The following is a 16,744-nucleotide window of genomic DNA, read 5'->3' as shown; positions in this document are numbered from 1 at the left end:
ATATATTTTAATCAGAAGTGGCCTTTATGATAGGGTTGTCGGTGCCAAAGTTTGTTAAGTATAATAAAAATTTTATTAATGTATACTTTAATTAAGGGGCGGTTTTGATAATAGGATTGTCGGTGCCAAAGTTTGTAAGTAACAAAAGTTTATTAATGTATAATAAAAAGTTTTAGTGTATACTTTTAACTGGGGGGGGGGGCTTTGATAATAGGATTGTCGGTGCCAAAGTTTATTAATGTATGGTTTGATGGGTAATAGCGCTATCGAGACTTCCTGGTTTTGGGGTTTGACCAGGAATAATAAGGATCGCTCAGCGTAGGGGGGTAGGGGGGTTTAGCCGCGCAAAAGCCGGGGAGATCTTAGGTATCTGTGAGGAAAGAAACTGACCTTATGCACTTGATATCAATTATGCAATTCTTTATAGAATATCATTCCGCCATTATTATTGGGTCCGCTGGAGACCAAGATCTAGTTCGACCTTGTTAGACTTCTCGGTGTGCACTTGTATATGCAAGCTGAAAGGAAAAAAAAAAAAAGGAGAACCCTATGCATATAAGAGAACGCCCGGCTAGGTGGGTAACGAACAGTAAGATTGACACCATTAACCAGATGCATTACATTCGGCTTTCAGGGGGTGGTTTCTTAAGGATAGCCCATGAAATAGGAACCAGATGCAAGTAATAATTCACGAGATGCTACCTAATACGATATCTGCCCCTGACCATCATTAAGAGTATGCCTACTGATAAATCGTTGGTCGGTTCTTACTACATTAAACGGGACCGATGCTGAAATTTGGTGGGTAAAGACGGAGCCCGTGTTAGTTGGAGGTTTGTTGTTTAGCAATTAATCAGGTTAGAACGGTTCCGTTGGTGATTATCCGAGTCTTGCTTAATGTAAACCTTGGAACGGTACTGATGTATGAGGGCTTAAAATCACTTATGTTGATAATACATAGGATGTACTACCTGCGTGCAATAATAATATATGGGTCAGTACATAATATGCAATATTATACATAGTGGTGTAATATACACACACTGTATGGGGACATATGATTTACCATGTACACTGCGGCGTCAGAGGGTAGTTTAATTTAGAATCTTAGCTTTGGGAGTTAAGGGTGGGAGTTAAAATCTCCTCTCTCTGAGCACTAGGGAGGGGTTTAACCTCCGGCCTCCGGATTACAAGACCGGCGCTCTTACACTGAGCTACTAGGGCAGGCTCATTCGAGGGCTTTATTCTCAGCTCATCCGGCTAAGGGGGCCAAGACTAGGAAGATGGTGAAGTAGATAACTGAGGCGACTTGGCCAATGATAATGAAGGGGTGTTCTACAGGTATACCGCCAATTCAGGTGAGGATGAGTATGTCTGCTACTAGGGTTCAGAATAAGAATTGCGTAAGGGGTCGGAAGGTTAGTCCTCGCTGCTTAGAGGTATGTAGAATGGGGACGACTATGAGCACGAGGATAGAGAATAGCAGGGCGAGGACCCCGCCTAGCTTGTTGGGGATTGATCGTAGGATTGCGTAGGCGAAGAGGAAATATCATTCAGGCTTGATGTGGGGCGGGGTGACTAGTGGGTTGGCCGGTGTAAAATTATCTGGGTCTCCCAAGAGGTTGGGCGCAAATAGTGCCAAGGATGTTAGTCCTAGTAGTATAGCCACAAATCCCAATAGGTCTTTGTATGAGAAGTAGGGGTGGAATGAGATTTTATCGGCATCAGAGTTGATCCCTGCTGGGTTGTTAGACCCTGTTTCATGAAGGAAGAGGAGATGGATGACTGTTGCAGCTGCAATAACAAAGGGGAATAAGAAGTGAAAGGCAAAAAATCGTGTTAGGGTGGCATTATCTACGGAAAACCCACCTCAGATTCACTGCACAAGGGCGCCCCCTACGTAGGGCACGGCAGAAAGGAGGTTTGTGATGACTGTTGCACCTCAGAAGGATATTTGTCCTCATGGAAGAACGTAGCCCACGAAGGCAGTTATTATTGTGAGGAGTAGAAGGACAACCCCAATATTTCAGGTTTCTTTGTACAGGTAGGAGCCATAGTAAAGTCCTCGGGCAATGTGTATATAAATGCAGATAAAGAAGAAAGATGCTCCATTGGCGTGAATATTTCGGATAAGTCAGCCGTAGCTGACATCTCGGCAAATATGGCATACGGAGGAGAAGGCTGTTGAGATGTCAGAAGTGTAGTGCATGGCCAGGAAAAGTCCTGTGAGAATTTGGGTGGCTAAACATAAGCCCAGAAGTGAGCCAAAGTTTCATCACACTGAGATGTTTGAGGGCGCTGGAAGATCGACTAGTGCGTCATTAGCAATCTTTAGGAGGGGGTGGGTTTTTCGGAGGTTAGCCATTAGGTTCTTGTAGTTGAATAACAACGGTGGTTTTTCAAGTCATTAGTTTCGGTTAGAGTCCGAGCAGGAATTATGACTTATCTTGTGTCTTTATTTCTATTGGGGTTGGTTTTGGGTCTTGTAGCTGTTGCATCAAATCCTGCTCCCTACTTTGCTGCCCTGGGGTTGGTAGTGGCAGCGGGCGTGGGTTGTGGTGTTTTGGTGGGGCATGGGGGGTCGTTCTTGTCTTTAGTACTATTCTTGATTTACTTGGGGGGGATACTTGTAGTGTTTGCTTACTCAGCTGCTTTAGCTGCCGAGCCGTTCCCTGAGTCTTGGGGTGATCGTTCAGTTTTAGGTTATGTGGTGGCTTATGTGGTGGGGGTGGCTCTGGTGGCGGGTTGATTTTGGGGTGGGTGATACGAGACTTCATGAGTTGCGGTGGATGAGTTTAAGGAGTTTTCTGTTGTGCGAGGGGATACAAGCGGGGTGGCCCTAATATACTCTTCCGGTGGGGGGTTGTTGGTGGTGTGTGCATGGGTTCTCTTGCTAACACTATTTGTGGTACTAGAGTTGACTCGGGGTCTCAGTCGGGGAGCCCTTCGGGCAGTTTAGGTTGAGGTTAATAAGACAGCCAGGGTTGTTGAAAGGAAGAATAGGGTGAGGTATGTTTTAATCATCCCTTGTTGCATGTTGCTGGTTGTTGTAATTATGGGCAGATGGGTGGATACAACTCCTTTTGGTCCAATCTTTTCAAACCATGTTTGATCTACTATTTGGCTGGCAATGGCCTGACCGAGGGTTAGGTTAAGCTTGGGGGCTAGTCGGTGGACAATGGCGGGGAAAAAGCCTAATATGTTGGAGAAGTTGTGTGTAACAAGGTTGGGTGTGGTCTTAAACTGCTTGCTGGTCAAGGACGCAAGTTCTAGTGCAACAAGAAGACCTAAAATAGTGACCAGGAGGGCGGCTAGCTTTAGGGCGGGGGGTATTGTTATAACGGGGGTTTTAGAGGGGAGGAAGTTCGAGGTGATCAGAAGGCCTGCAACAATGCTTCCTCAGGCTAATCGCTTGATCGGGTTAATGACGGAGGGGTTATTTTCATTAATTGGTGAGATGGCTGTAAAACGAGGGTGCCCCATAGATACGAAAAACACAACCCGGAGGCTGTATACGGCTGTAAAAGAGGTGGCCAGTAGGGTAAGGGTTAGGGCTCAGGCGTTGAGGTGAGATGTATTCAAGGCTTCAATAATAGCATCTTTGGAGAAGAATCCTGCCAAGAAGGGAGTGCCGGTAAGTGCGAGGCTACCAATTGTAAGGCAGGAAGAGGTGAGGGGGGTGAGGTTGTGTATACCCCCCATTTTTCGGATGTCCTGTTCATCGTTTAGGCTGTGAATGATTGATCCCGAACACAGGAGTAGTATGGCTTTAAAGAAGGCGTGGGTACAGATGTGAGGAAAGGCCAGCTGTGGCTGGTTAAGTCCGATGGTGACCATTATCAGTCCTAGTTGACTGGATGTGGAGAATGCGACGATTTTCTTGATGTCGTTTTGTGTCAGGGCGCAAGTAGCGGTGAATAGCGTGGTTAGGGCACCAAGGCATAAGCAGGTGGTAAGGGCCGTTTGGTTATTCTCCATAAGGGGGTGGAGTCGGATTAGCAGGAAAATGCCTGCAACAACCATGGTGCTAGAGTGCAGCAGGGCAGATACCGGCGTAGGACCTTCCATCGCGGAAGGGAGCCAGGGATGAAGTCCAAATTGTGCTGATTTGCCAGTGGCGGCTAAGATGAGGCCTATTAGTGGGAGTGTTAGGTCAAGGTCTTTTGATGAGGCGAATATTTGTTGAATTTCTCAAGAGTTGAGGTTTGTTGCAAATCAAGCCATGCTTAAGATAAGCCCAATATCTCCGACTCGGTTATACACAACGGCCTGTATGGCAGCTGTGTTGGCATCGGCTCGGCCGTATCATCACCCGATAAGGAGGAATGATATGATACCAACACCCTCTCAGCCGATAAACAGTTGGAACATATTGTTAGCAGTCACTAGAACGATTATGGCTACCAAAAACAGGAGGAGGTATTTAAAGAATCGGTTCATGTTGGGATCAGCGTGTATATATCATGATGCAAACTCAAGAATTGATCAGGTTACATAGAGGGCAATAGGGGTGAAGATGATGGAGTAGTGGTCAAATTTAAAGCTGAGGTTTACATCAAAGGTTGAGGTGTTCATTCATTGCCAGTTGGTAACAATTGTCTCCGTCCCCTGGTCAAGAAAAATGAATAGGGGGAGTAGGCTTACCAGGAAAGCCATCTTGACGGAAGTCTTAACGTGGGTAAGGGCTCAGTTTCCGGGTCGTTGGTTGGGGTCTAGGGTGGTCAAAAGGGGATAAATGAGAAGTGCCAAGATCATTAGAAGGGTTGAGCTTAAGATGAGTGTGGTTGGGTGCATAGCTGCTACTTGGAGTTGCACCAAGAGTCTTTGGTTCCTAAGACCAACGGATGAGCTATTATCCTTTAGAAGCACGAGTGAACCACGGAGTTTAACCGAGGGGGTAGAAGATTAGCAGTCCCTACTGTCAACAGACTTCTCTCGGTGGATAAGAGGGCTTTAACCTCTGTCTTTAGAATCACAATCTAATGCTTTAGTTAAACTATATCTACAGAAACACCAGCCTCATATGAGTTCCGGTTTTAGGATTAGGAGGATGATGGGGATAAGATGTAGGGTGATAAGCAGGTGCTCACGGGTGTGGGTGGGTTCAAGGGCAATAATATGAGAAGGTAGGGGCCCTCGTTGGGTTATTAGGAATAAATAGAGGGAATAGCTGGCTGTAATCAGCGTTCCGACTCCTGTGAGGAGAAGAGTTCAGTGTGATCAGTTAAACATGGTGGTGATGATTATTAGTTCCCCCATTAGATTAGGAAGAGGTGGGAGGGCTAGGTTGGCTAAACTGGCTACAAATCACCAGGTGGTTATTAGAGGGAGAATTATTTGTATCCCTCGGGCTAGAAGTATGGTCCGGCTGTGTGTTCGTTCGTAGCTTGTATTTGCTAGGCAGAATAGTGCTGAAGAGGCAAGTCCGTGTGCAATTATAAGGATAATTGCGCCAGTAAATCCCCAGGGTGTTTGAACTAGAATGCCCCCTGCGACCAATCCTATATGTCCTACGGAGGAGTAAGCGATCAGTGACTTCAGGTCCGTTTGACGGAGGCAAATGGATCCGGTTATAATAATACCTCAGAGGGCTAGGACAATGAATGGATATGCTAGTTCCTTGGTTAGGGGGTCTAGCATAATTATTATTCGTATTATGCCGTATCCGCCCAGCTTAAGAAGGACGGCAGCTAGGACCATAGAGCCTGCGATTGGGGCTTCTACATGGGCTTTGGGGAGTCAAAGGTGGACGCCGTATAGGGGTATTTTTACAAGAAAGGCCAGGAGACAGGCAGCTCACCATAGCTTATCCCCTCATGTTAGAAGGTGGAGGGGCTGTGTATATTGCAGTGTCAGCATGGATAGTGTCCCATTGTCATTTTGTAGGAGGAGGAGGGCTACAAGGAGGGGCAGGGAGCCGGCTAAGGTGTAGAATAAGAAGTAGGTGCCAGCACTGAGGCGTTCTGTCTGGTTGCCCCACCGGGTGATGATGATTAGAGTTGGAAGAAGTGTGGCTTCAAATATGATATAAAACATAATGATCTCTGTGGCACCAAATGCTAAGATTAAGAATATCTGAAGAGAGACTAAGAGAGAGATGTAGGTCCGTTGGCGACTAAGGGGCTCTGGGTTGATGTGGTTCTGACTTGCGAGGATTATTAAGGGAAGTAGTCAGCAGGTTAATACTAGGAGGGGCGTCGACAAGGGGTCTGTGGCTAAATAAAGGTTGGAGGAGGTTCAGCCGGTTTCTGATGACCACTTGAGCCAGGATAAGCTCGCTAGTGCAATAAGTAGGCTTTGGGCAGTTGATGTTGCTCATAATCACTTTGCAGGACTAAGCCAGATTGTGGGAAATAGCATTAGTGTTGGGATGAGAATTTTTAACATTGGAGAAGGTTGAGGCTTTGGAGGCGGTCCGTACCGTGTGTCCGTGCAGTTGCTACTAGTAGGGCCAGGCCTGCGCTGGCTTCACAGGCTGAGAAGGCTAGCAACAGCATAGGGGCTACCGAATAACCGGTTGCTTCTATTTGAAGTGCCCAGAGGGATAGGGCAATAAATAGAGAGAGTATTATTCCTTCTAGGCAAAGAAGGGCTGAGAGAAGGTGGGTGCGGTGGAATGCGAGTCCTATCAGTCCTAGAACAAAGGCTGAGGTAAAGCTGAAGTGTACTGGTGTCATAAGGCGGTCATGGACTTAAACCATGGTCTTTTGAGCCGAAATCAAGGGTCTTATTTTTGGACTAACTGCCTATTCAGCCCATTCTAGGCCTCCTTGGGTTCACTCGTAAATCAAGCCAAGGGTGAGTAAGGCAAGGACGGCGGCGGATCAAGCAAGTGTTAGGGTGGGGGTGTCTAGTTGGTCTCCTCATGGGAGGGGTAGAAGAAGGGCGATCTCTAGGTCAAATAAAAGAAATAAAATGGCGATAAGGAAAAAGCGCAGGGAAAAAGGTAGTCGGGCAGATCCTAGGGGGTCAAATCCGCATTCATAGGGGGACAGTTTCTCTGCATCCGGTGTGATCTGTGGTAGTCAGAAAGAAACAGTAGCCAGTACTATGGATAGTGCGATGGTGATGGTAACAATTGTCGTGATTAAGTTCATTATCTTTCCTTGGGTTTTAACCAAGACCGGGTGATTGGAAGTCACTTATACGCATTAATACTAGAAAGACTATGAGCCTCATCAGTAGATAGAGACGTAAAGGAATAGTCAGACTACGTCCACAAAGTGTCAATATCAGGCGGCAGCTTCAAAGCCAAAGTGATGTTCTGATGTAAAGTGGTATTGAATCTGTCGAAGCAGACAGACGGCTAGGAAGGTGGAGCCAATAATTACGTGTAGGCCGTGGAAGCCTGTGGCTACAAAGAAAGTGGAGCCATATACGCCGTCAGCGATTGTGAAGGGCGCTTCGTAGTACTCCATACCTTGGAGAAAGGTGAAGTAAAATCCCAGTAAAATAGTTAGGGTAAGAGATTGGATGGCCTGTTTTCGTTCACCTTCCATAATGCTGTGGTGGGCTCATGTAACGGTAACACCAGATGCTAGGAGGACTGCGGTGTTCAGTAGCGGGACTTCAAAGGGGTCAAGAGTAATAATGCCCGTGGGGGGTCAGCAGCCCCCTAGTTCGGGTGTGGGGGCAAGACTAGAATGATAGAAGGCTCAAAAGAAACCCAAGAAAAAGAATACCTCGGAGGTGATAAATAGAACTATGCCGTAGCGTAGGCCTTTTTGGACGGGGGGCGTGTGGTGTCCTTGGAATGTGCCCTCTCGAATAATATCTCGTCATCATTGGTATATAGTGAGAAGTATAAGAATATTTCCTATAGCTAGGAGTGTGAGCGAGTGGAAGTGGAATCAGACTGCAGTGCCTGATGTGAGTAAAAGGGCGGCAATTGCGCCGGTTAGGGGTCAGGGGCTTGGATCGACCATGTGGTATGCGTGTGCTTGGTGTGCCATTAGACGTTTTCTTGTAGGTAAAGGCTTAATAGGAGGACGAAGACGTAGGCTTGAATTATGGCAACGGCGATCTCAAGAAGGGTAAGCAGGAATAGGACAATAGCAGTAAGGATTGCCACTGTTGGCATCAGGGGTAGAAGAACAAAGGCTGCTGTTGCAATTAGTTGAATTAGAAGGTGGCCTGCCGTAAGGTTGGCTGTAAGCCGTACGCCTAGAGCAAGGGGGCGGATGAAGAGGCTAATTGTTTCGATGATGATAAGAACCGGGATAAGTGGGACAGGGGTTCCTTCAGGTAAGAGGTGTCCCAGGGCGGCAGTTGGTTGGTTTCGTATGCCGATAATTACTGTTGCAAGTCATAGTGGGACTGCAAGGCCCATATTTAGGGAGAGCTGCGTGGTCGGGGTGAAGGTGTATGGAAGAAGGCCTAATATATTCAGGGTGATTAGGAATAGTATTAAAGAGGTCAGCATTACTGCTCACTTATGGCCTCCTAGGTTCAAGGGGAGAAGAAGCTGTTGGGTGAATCGGTTGATAAACCATCCTTGTAATGTGATAAGGCGGTTGTTTAGTCACCGGGCAGAGGGGGTTGGGAAGAGAATTCATGGGAGGGTTAGTGCTACAGCAATGAGTGGGATGCCCAGGTATGTGGGGCTTATAAATTGGTCAAAGAAGCTTAGTGTCATGGTCAGTTTCAGGGTTCAGGTTTAGCTTTTTCAGTGCTTTGTGAGGTAGGCTCATTTGTGAAGGTGTGGCCAAGGACTTTGGGGGGAATAACAGTTAGGAAAACCAGTCACGAGAATACCAAGATGGCAAATCAGGGGGCGGGGTTGAGTTGGGGCATGTCACTAGGGGTGGTTGGGGGCCACCAATCTTTAGCTTAAAAGGCTAACGCTATTCCCTATTTAGCTTCTTAGTGAGGCATCTTCAAGTATTATAGTGGATCATTTCTCGAAGTGTTCAAGGGGCACTGCTTCGACAACGATGGGCATGAAGCTGTGGTTAGCACCGCAAATTTCAGAACACTGTCCGTAGAACACCCCGGGTCGAGAGGCAATAAAGGCTGTTTGATTTAAACGTCCGGGGACGGCGTCTATTTTTACACCTAAAGAAGGGACAGCTCAGGAATGAAGGACATCTTCAGCTGAGATTAGAACTCGGATTGGAGATTCCACGGGGACCACTATTCGGTGGTCTGCTTCTAACAGGCGAAATTGCCCGGGGATTAGGTCTTGGGTGGGGATTATGTAGGAGTCAAAGCCCAGGTCCTCATAGTCAGTGTATTCGTAACTTCAGTATCACTGGTGTCCCATTGCTTTGATGGTAAGGTGGGGGTCATTAATTTCGTCTATAAGATAGAGAATTCGGAGGGAGGGGAGAGCGATAAGAATAAGAATAACTGCTGGAAGGATAGTTCAAACGATCTCAATTTCTTGAGAATCGAGGATATATTTGTTAGTAAGTTTAGTAGAGACTATTGCTACGATGATATAAAGCACTAGTGTGCTGATAAGAAGAACAATCATAAGAGCATGGTCGTGGAAGTGAAGAAGTTCTTCTATTACAGGTGAGGCCGCGTCTTGGAATCCTAGTTGTGAGGGATGTGCCATTGTAGCTAAGTGCTCAAGACACGCGGGGTTTTAACCCACAATTCTGCCTTGACAAGGCAGTGTAATATACTAGTTTTACTAGTGTCTTATGGAAGAAAGTGGCAGAGTGGTTATGCGGTTGGCTTGAAACCAGCACATGGGGGTTCAATTCCTCCCTTTCTCGTTAGGCTGCTTGTACTTGTACAAACGCCGGTTCCTCGAATGTGTGATAGGGCGGAGGACACCCGTGCAGTCATTCTACGTTTGTTGAGGTCAGCTCAATTGATGCGACCTCCCGTTTGGCGGCAAAGGCTTCTCAAAGGATAAATAAGAATATAATTACAGCAACGAGGGAGATGAGGGACCCGATTGAAGAGACAGTGTTTCAGAGTGTGTAGGCATCGGGGTAATCAGAGTACCGTCGTGGTATTCCCGCAAGGCCTAGGAAATGTTGGGGGAAGAAGGTTAAATTTACGCCAATAAACATAATTCCAAAGTGGATTTTAGTTCATGTGCTGTGAAGAGTATATCCGGTGAATAGGGGGAATCAGTGCACGAAAGCGCCTATAATGGCGAAAACAGCTCCTATTGATAGAACGTAGTGGAAGTGGGCGACTACGTAGTAGGTGTCATGAAGGACGATATCCAGGGAGGAATTTGCTAGGACAATGCCTGTCAGTCCTCCCACTGTAAATAGGAAAATAAACCCCAGGGCCCAAAGAAGTGGCGTCTCTCATTTGATTGAACCGCCATGCAATGTGGCTAACCAGCTAAACACTTTTACGCCCGTAGGAATGGCAATGATCATAGTGGCAGATGTAAAGTAGGCACGAGTGTCAACATCCATCCCGACAGTAAACATATGGTGGGCCCAGACGATAAAGCCTAGGAGCCCAATGGCTATCATAGCTCAGACTATTCCCATATACCCGAAGGGTTCTTTCTTGCCGGAGTAGTATGCAACAATGTGGGAGATCATACCAAAACCGGGGAGAATTAGAATGTAGACTTCCGGATGACCAAAGAATCAGAAGAGGTGTTGATACAGGATTGGATCTCCCCCGCCCGCTGGGTCAAAGAAAGTGGTGTTCAGATTCCGGTCTGTGAGTAGCATGGTAATACCTGCTGCTAGGACAGGAAGGGAAAGCAGTAGAAGGACTGCGGTAATTAAGACGGCCCAGACAAAAAGAGGGGTTTGATACTGGGAAATAGCTGGGGGTTTCATATTAATAATGGTTGTAATAAAATTAACGGCCCCCAAGATAGAGGAAATACCAGCTAAGTGGAGGGAGAAAATAGTTAAATCGACGGAGGCTCCTGCGTGGGCGAGGTTGCCTGCCAGAGGGGGGTAGACTGTTCATCCTGTGCCGGCACCGGCTTCAACTCCGGACGAGGCCAGGAGAAGGAGAAAGGAGGGGGGAAGGAGCCAAAAGCTCATATTATTCATTCGGGGAAATGCCATGTCGGGGGCCCCGATTATAAGTGGGATTAATCAGTTTCCAAAGCCTCCAATCATAATTGGCATAACTATAAAGAAAATCATAACGAAGGCGTGGGCCGTGACGATTACATTATAAATCTGATCATCCCCCAGAAGAGCCCCGGGTTGGCTTAGTTCCGCTCGGATTAAAAGGCTTAGGGCTGTGCCGACTATTCCGGCTCAGGCACCAAATACTAAATAAAGGGTGCCAATGTCTTTGTGGTTGGTTGAGAAAAATCATCGTGTGATTGCCACAGGTAAGGTGGCTGAGAGTTAAGCGGTGGATTGTAACCCCACGAACAGAGGTTTAAACCCTCTCCTTATCAAGCCTTGTGGTGTACTTACATGTCAGATTGCAAACCTGAAGAAGTAGGCTAACAGCCTACCGGGGCTTTCCCCCGCCTCGCCACCCCGGTGGCGGGGGAAAGTAGGTGGATGCTCGCTGGATAGAGCGCTTAGCTGTTAACTAAGAGTTTGTAGGATCGAGGCCTTCCCACCTAGAAAGGCTTTAGCTTAATTAAAGTGTCTGGGTTGCATTCAGAAGATGTGGGATAGAGTCCCGCAAGTCTTAACAAGGGCTGGGAGATTCTCACTCCCGCTTAGAACTTTGAAGGTTCTTGGTCTTAGTACTATCCTAAGCCCTTGTTATAAGTTTAGTAAGGCAGCTATGGCTGGGGTAAGGGGAAGTAGGCCTAGGGCTAACATAGTGACAAGCGATAGTGGTAGGGTGATATGGGTAAAGTCCAGTCGTCAGGGGGTAGTGGCGGCGAGGGTGTTGGGTCAGATAGTTAAGGTTATGGCATAACATAGTCGTAGGTAGAAGTATAGGCTGAGAAGGGCTGTCATGGCAGCTAGTGTGGCGGATATTGGTAGCCCTTGCTTTGTCAGTTCTTGTAGAATTAGTCACTTAGGTATAAATCCTGAGAGAGGCGGGAGGCCTCCAAGTGATAGAAGGACTAGGATGGCTAGTGCGGCCAGGGCTGGTGCTTTAGTTCAGGAGATTGCAAGGGCATTGATGGTTAGGGAGTTATTAGTTTTTAGTGTTATAAAGGCTGAAGATGTTATGATAATATATATGATCAGGCTCAGGAGGGTGAGGGAAGGCGCGAATTGTATGATTAGCACTATTCATCCAAGGTGGGCGATTGAGGAGTATGCTAGGATCTTACGTAGTTGGGTTTGGTTAAGTCCCCCTCAGCCCCCAACGAGAGTTGATAGGAGTCCCAGTGTGACAACTAGGGAGGAGTTAACGGTTGGGGCTACCTGGAGCATAAGTGCAAAGGGTGCAAGCTTTTGTCAGGTTGAAAGGATTAACCCGGTGGTGAGGTCTAAACCTTGAAGAACTTCTGGGAGTCAAAAGTGTACTGGTGCCAGGCCTACCTTAAGTGCAAGGGCCAGCATGGCGGTTGTAGCTGCAATTGGGTGGGTTAATTGTTGAATATCCCATTCTCCAACCAGTCAAGCATTAGTGGTGCTAGCGAATAGGATTATGGCTGCAGCGGTGGCTTGTGTTAAGAAGTATTTTGTTGTAGCTTCAACTGCTCGGGGGTGGTATTGTCGTGCTATGAGAGGAATGATGGCAAGGGTGTTGATTTCAAGTCCTATTCATGCAAGAAGTCAGTGGGAGCTGGCAAAGGTGAGGACTGTGCCCAGGCCGAGGCTTGAAAGCAAGATGGTGAGTACATAAGGGTTCATTAGTGAGGGAAGGATTTTAACCAACATATTTGGGGTATGGGCCCAAAAGCTTATTTAGCTGACCTTACTAGAAAGTGGTGTAGTGGAAGCACCAAGAGTTTTGATCTCTTGAGGATGGGTTCGACCCCCTTCTCTCTAGAATTGAGGGGACTTGAACCCCTATCAGCCACGCTATCAAGGTGGTCCTTAAACATTCAGGCACAATTCCTGCAGTATTAAAGTTGTGGTGGTAGGCCGGCTAGTGCGATTGGGAGTGCAAGGTGTCATAGGACAAGTGCCAGGGTTATAGGTAGGAAGCTTTTTCAAACTAGGTGTATGAGCTGGTCGTACCGAAAGCGGGGGTATGAGGCTCGCACCCATAAAAAGACCACGGATAGTAGGGCGGCTTTTGTTATTAGATTTATGGCTGTTAGTTCGGGGAAGGCGGGGATATGTGATGCCCCCAGAAATAGGATGGTTGAGAGCGTATTTATGAGAAGGATGTTGGCATACTCCGCCAGAAAAAAAAGGGCGAAGGGTCCTCCGGCGTATTCTACATTAAACCCAGAGACTAGTTCTGATTCCCCCTCTGTGAGGTCAAAGGGTGCACGGTTTGTCTCAGCTAGCGTTGAAATATATCATATGGCAGCAAGGGGCCAGGCTGGAACGAGCAATCAGATGCTTTCTTGAGCAACATTGAAAGTCTGAAGTGTAAAACCCCCCGTGAAAATAATCACGCTAAGTAAGATAAGGCCTAGGCTTACTTCGTAGGAAATAGTTTGTGCTACGGCTCGAAGGGCCCCGATTAAAGCATACTTAGAATTAGAGGCTCAGCCTGAGCCAAGAATCGAATATACGGCAAGGCTTGACAAGGCAAGGACAAAGAGTACCCCTAGGCCTAGATCAGTGACGGGGTAGGGAATGGGCATGGGGGCCCATAAGGTAAGTGCGAGTGTCAAGGCTAGTATTGGTGTGGCGAGGAATAGGAAGGGGGAGGAGGTAGACGGTCGAACCGGTTCTTTAATAAAGAGCTTAACCCCATCTGCAATAGGTTGAAGCAACCCATAGGGGCCGACAATGTTAGGTCCTTTCCGAAGTTGTATATACCCGAGAACTTTCCGTTCCAGGAGGGTGAGGAAAGCAACTGCCAGGAGAACGGGCACGATGTAGGCAAGGGGGTTAATAACGTGGGTGATTAGGGTCGTGATCATAGCTAAGGAGAGGGTTTGAACCTCTGAGAAAAAGGGCTTAGGCCTTTCGCAATTACCGGGCTCTGCCACCTTAGCGCGCCGTTATCTCAGGCACACCTTGGTGTGCCCCCTTGCCTGTTTTAGTTGCCTTCATCAGGTGGGGGTGGGGCGTGCCTTAAGCATGGGCCCCTTCTTTCCGGTCCTTTCGTACTAGGAAACATCACTTCATAGATAGAAACTGACCTGGATTACTCCGGTCTGAACTCAGATCACGTAGGACTTTAATCGTTGAACAAACGAACCCTTAATAGCGGCTGCACCATTAGGATGTCCTGATCCAACATCGAGGTCGTAAACCCCCTCGTCGATAGGGACTCTGGGAGAGGATTGCGCTGTTATCCCTAGGGTAACTCGGTCCGTTGATCGGCGTTCGCCGGATCATTTCTGGTCAGAAATTCTGGTGCTTAGAGCTGTAGCTCTCGGCTGTGGGGGCAGTGCCCCCAGTCCACATGGGGGCTTTGTTTTCCCCCGCGGTCGCCCCAACCAAAGACATATGGGCTAGGGGTCACTGCGTTTTTACTTGTTAACTCAAGGTTGCTTGACGTGATCTGCCTGGTGTCTAAAGCTCCATAGGGTCTTCTCGTCTTATGTACTTATGCCCGCTTCTGCACGGGCAGATCAATTTCACTGACTTGGAAGAGGAGACAGCTAAGCCCTCGTGATGCCATTCATACAGGTCTTCATTTAAAAGACAAGTGATTGCGCTACCTTCGCACGGTCAAAATACCGCGGCCGTTAAACCCATAGTCACAGGGCAGGCGGGACCTCTTATGCTTTGATTTGCAAGAGGCGATGTTTTTGGTAAACAGGCGAGGCTTGTGTTTGCCGAGTTCCTTCTCTTCCTTTGGGTCTTTCCTTGTGGGCACTCCTGTGTGGGTTTAACGATTAGTTTTGTAGGCTCTTCTTGGTTTCTCTTCTGGCCTGCATTTCCCTCTTGGTTTGGGTTCGTTATTTGTCGGTGGGGGGTCCGGTCCGACTTACACATGTGCTGGGAGAGGGTTGTTCCCTCTTATTACTCATTCTAGCATAATCTCTTCCATGGGGGCATGGAACGGCTTAGTACGGTTAGGGGGTAGGATTCCTTATCAAAATAAGAGGTTCGTGTCTGTCTGAGCTTTAACGCTTTCTATGCAGGTGGCTGCTCTTAGGCCCACTGTAACAGGTTACCTTAGTAATTATGATCCTTAGCCGCCTGTTAAGGTTGTGTCCTTGTTCAAAGGAGCTGTACCTCCTTTGACTAACTCCCTTGGTTTCTATGGGACGAGGTTAGTTTTACCTTAGGGTCCTAAGAAAGCCAGGGGGCTGAACTTCTATTCATTTCCTAAGCAACCAGCTATAACTAGGCTCGATAGGTTTATCACCTCTACTCGGGGCTCTTCCCACTCTTTTGCCACAGAGACGGGTTGGCCCTATAATAGGCTGTCCCGGAGTAGCTCGTCTAGTTTCGGGGGCCTGAACTAAAGTTCTCTTTGCTCGGGTTTGCTGGCTAAATCATGATGCAAAAGGTACGAGATTTAATCTCTGCTTTTCTAGGCTTAAATGGGTTGTTTCAGTTCTCTTTCAGCTTTCCCTTGCGGTACTTTCTCTGTTGCTCAATTATTCCCTTTTCTGTCGCCAATACTAAGGGGGAAAAATGGTTTGTTGACTTAATTCTAAGTTTTGTGGGGGTATGTATGTTGTGGTGTTAGACCAAATGTGTGGGCTAGCTAGTCAGCTCAGGGTGACCCGATTTGCACGGATGTCTTCTCGGTGTAAGGGAGGTGCTCTTCTGTCTTAGCTACACTCTGGTTATTCCAAGTGCACCTTCCGGTACACTTACCATGTTACGACTTGCCTCCCCTTTGTTCGGTTAACTTCTTAGTTAGAAGGGTAGATTGAACTTGGGGAGAGTGACGGGCGGTGTGTGCGCGCCTTAGAGCCAGTTTCAATAGAACTCTCTGCTTTCTGTTTACTGCTAAATCCACCTTCGGACGCTGGTTTCACAGCGTGGTTCGTAATGCTCTAATTTAGAGAATGTAGCCCATTTCTTCCCACCCCATGCGCTACACCTCGACCTGACGTTCTGGGTCATGCCCATTTTGCTTACTATAAATCCTTCACAGGGTAAGCTGACGACGGTGGTATATAGGCGGGGAAAACAAGAGGTGGTGAGGTTGAACGGGGGTTATCGGTTCTAGAACAGGCTCCTCTAGGTGGGTCTGAGGCACCGCCAAGTCCTTTGGGTTTTAAGCTGGCGCTTGTAGTTCCCTGGCGGATGTTAGTTGTATGTTTCCATCAAAGTTTACGGCTAGGCATAGTGGGGTATCTAATCCCAGTTTGTATCATAGCTGTCGTGGGTTCAGGTGGTGATTAAAGCTGCTTTCGCAGTGGGGCTTCGTGCCCCCAGGTGCGTATGACAGCCAAGGGGGTGTTCGGCTTTATTAAATATAATTCCTAACCACTCTTTACGCCGGTAATTATCAACTAGGGCCTCTCGTATAACCGCGGTGGCTGGCACGAGTTTTACCGGCCCTCTTAACCTTAACTAAGTCAAGCTTTCGCTTATAGCTTAATATCTATCACTGCTGAGTTTCCTTGGGGGTGTGGCTTAGCAAGGCGTCTTGGGCTGCCGGGGCGTGCCTGATGCCAGCTCCTCGTCCCCGGGCAGGGGATTAAGGGCATCCTCACAGGAGTGCGGAGACTTGCATGTGTAAGTTCAGTTAAAGCTGATAATAAAGTCAGGACCAAGCCTTTGTGCCTGCGGGACTTTCTAGGGTCCATCTTAACAGCTTCAGTGTTATGCTTTAGTTAAGCTACGCCAGC

The 16,744-nt window shown here is 47.6% G+C and overlaps 13 protein-coding genes across 13 annotated transcripts, besides 25 other annotated features; 1 reads left to right on the top strand and 12 right to left on the bottom strand. All coding sequences in view use genetic code 2, as the record gives it.

Moving 5' to 3' along the window:
• Positions 1 to 1,083: a D loop (control region).
• Positions 1,084 to 1,153, top strand: a tRNA (tRNA-Pro).
• Positions 1,153 to 1,224, bottom strand: a tRNA (tRNA-Thr).
• Positions 1,225 to 2,365, bottom strand: CYTB (cytochrome b). The gene has a single exon. A coding segment is annotated over exon 1 (1,141 nt).
• Positions 2,366 to 2,368: 3 nt separating this feature from the next.
• Positions 2,369 to 2,437, top strand: a tRNA (tRNA-Glu).
• Positions 2,438 to 2,959, top strand: ND6 (NADH dehydrogenase subunit 6). Its single transcript has one exon. The coding sequence runs from the start codon at positions 2,438 to 2,440 to the stop codon at positions 2,957 to 2,959; it is 522 nt and encodes a 173-aa protein (YP_007626873.1).
• Positions 2,956 to 4,794, bottom strand: ND5 (NADH dehydrogenase subunit 5). The gene has a single exon. It carries the CDS (start codon positions 4,792 to 4,794, stop codon positions 2,956 to 2,958), a length of 1,839 nt encoding a protein of 612 aa, YP_007626872.1.
• Positions 4,795 to 4,867, bottom strand: a tRNA (tRNA-Leu).
• Position 4,868: 1 nt separating this feature from the next.
• Positions 4,869 to 4,937, bottom strand: a tRNA (tRNA-Ser).
• Positions 4,938 to 5,006, bottom strand: a tRNA (tRNA-His).
• On the bottom strand, positions 5,007 to 6,387 carry ND4 (NADH dehydrogenase subunit 4). The gene has a single exon. A coding segment is annotated over exon 1 (1,381 nt).
• ND4L (NADH dehydrogenase subunit 4L) lies at positions 6,381 to 6,677 on the bottom strand. Its single transcript has one exon. The coding sequence runs from the start codon at positions 6,675 to 6,677 to the stop codon at positions 6,381 to 6,383; it is 297 nt and encodes a 98-aa protein (YP_007626870.1).
• Positions 6,678 to 6,748, bottom strand: a tRNA (tRNA-Arg).
• On the bottom strand, positions 6,749 to 7,097 carry ND3 (NADH dehydrogenase subunit 3). The gene has a single exon. A coding segment is annotated over exon 1 (349 nt).
• Positions 7,098 to 7,167, bottom strand: a tRNA (tRNA-Gly).
• On the bottom strand, positions 7,168 to 7,952 carry COX3 (cytochrome c oxidase subunit III). Its single transcript has one exon. A coding segment is annotated over exon 1 (785 nt).
• Positions 7,952 to 8,635, bottom strand: ATP6 (ATP synthase F0 subunit 6). Its single transcript has one exon. The coding sequence runs from the start codon at positions 8,633 to 8,635 to the stop codon at positions 7,952 to 7,954; it is 684 nt and encodes a 227-aa protein (YP_007626867.1).
• ATP8 (ATP synthase F0 subunit 8) lies at positions 8,626 to 8,793 on the bottom strand. The gene has a single exon. The coding sequence runs from the start codon at positions 8,791 to 8,793 to the stop codon at positions 8,626 to 8,628; it is 168 nt and encodes a 55-aa protein (YP_007626866.1).
• Position 8,794: 1 nt separating this feature from the next.
• Positions 8,795 to 8,868, bottom strand: a tRNA (tRNA-Lys).
• COX2 (cytochrome c oxidase subunit II) lies at positions 8,869 to 9,559 on the bottom strand. The gene has a single exon. A coding segment is annotated over exon 1 (691 nt).
• Positions 9,560 to 9,573: 14 nt separating this feature from the next.
• Positions 9,574 to 9,647, bottom strand: a tRNA (tRNA-Asp).
• Positions 9,648 to 9,651: 4 nt separating this feature from the next.
• Positions 9,652 to 9,722, top strand: a tRNA (tRNA-Ser).
• COX1 (cytochrome c oxidase subunit I) lies at positions 9,723 to 11,273 on the bottom strand. The gene has a single exon. The coding sequence runs from the start codon at positions 11,271 to 11,273 to the stop codon at positions 9,723 to 9,725; it is 1,551 nt and encodes a 516-aa protein (YP_007626864.1).
• A 1-nt stretch (position 11,274) lies between these two features.
• Positions 11,275 to 11,344, top strand: a tRNA (tRNA-Tyr).
• Positions 11,345 to 11,412, top strand: a tRNA (tRNA-Cys).
• A 34-nt stretch (positions 11,413 to 11,446) lies between these two features.
• Positions 11,447 to 11,519, top strand: a tRNA (tRNA-Asn).
• A 1-nt stretch (position 11,520) lies between these two features.
• Positions 11,521 to 11,589, top strand: a tRNA (tRNA-Ala).
• Position 11,590: 1 nt separating this feature from the next.
• Positions 11,591 to 11,662, bottom strand: a tRNA (tRNA-Trp).
• Position 11,663: 1 nt separating this feature from the next.
• Positions 11,664 to 12,713, bottom strand: ND2 (NADH dehydrogenase subunit 2). The gene has a single exon. It carries the CDS (start codon positions 12,711 to 12,713, stop codon positions 11,664 to 11,666), a length of 1,050 nt encoding a protein of 349 aa, YP_007626863.1.
• Positions 12,714 to 12,782, bottom strand: a tRNA (tRNA-Met).
• Positions 12,782 to 12,852, top strand: a tRNA (tRNA-Gln).
• Positions 12,850 to 12,921, bottom strand: a tRNA (tRNA-Ile).
• Positions 12,922 to 12,928: 7 nt separating this feature from the next.
• ND1 (NADH dehydrogenase subunit 1) lies at positions 12,929 to 13,903 on the bottom strand. The gene has a single exon. It carries the CDS (start codon positions 13,901 to 13,903, stop codon positions 12,929 to 12,931), a length of 975 nt encoding a protein of 324 aa, YP_007626862.1.
• Positions 13,904 to 13,978, bottom strand: a tRNA (tRNA-Leu).
• Positions 13,979 to 15,657, bottom strand: an rRNA (l-rRNA).
• Positions 15,658 to 15,729, bottom strand: a tRNA (tRNA-Val).
• Positions 15,730 to 16,676, bottom strand: an rRNA (s-rRNA).
• Positions 16,677 to 16,744, bottom strand: a tRNA (tRNA-Phe).

Source organism: Coregonus clupeaformis, mitochondrion (assembly GCF_020615455.1).
Source record: "Coregonus clupeaformis mitochondrion, complete genome".
Taxonomy (NCBI): domain Eukaryota; kingdom Metazoa; phylum Chordata; class Actinopteri; order Salmoniformes; family Salmonidae; genus Coregonus; species Coregonus clupeaformis.
The sequence above is the reverse complement of the archived record's forward strand: the minus strand, read 5'-3'. Positions and strand labels throughout refer to the sequence as shown.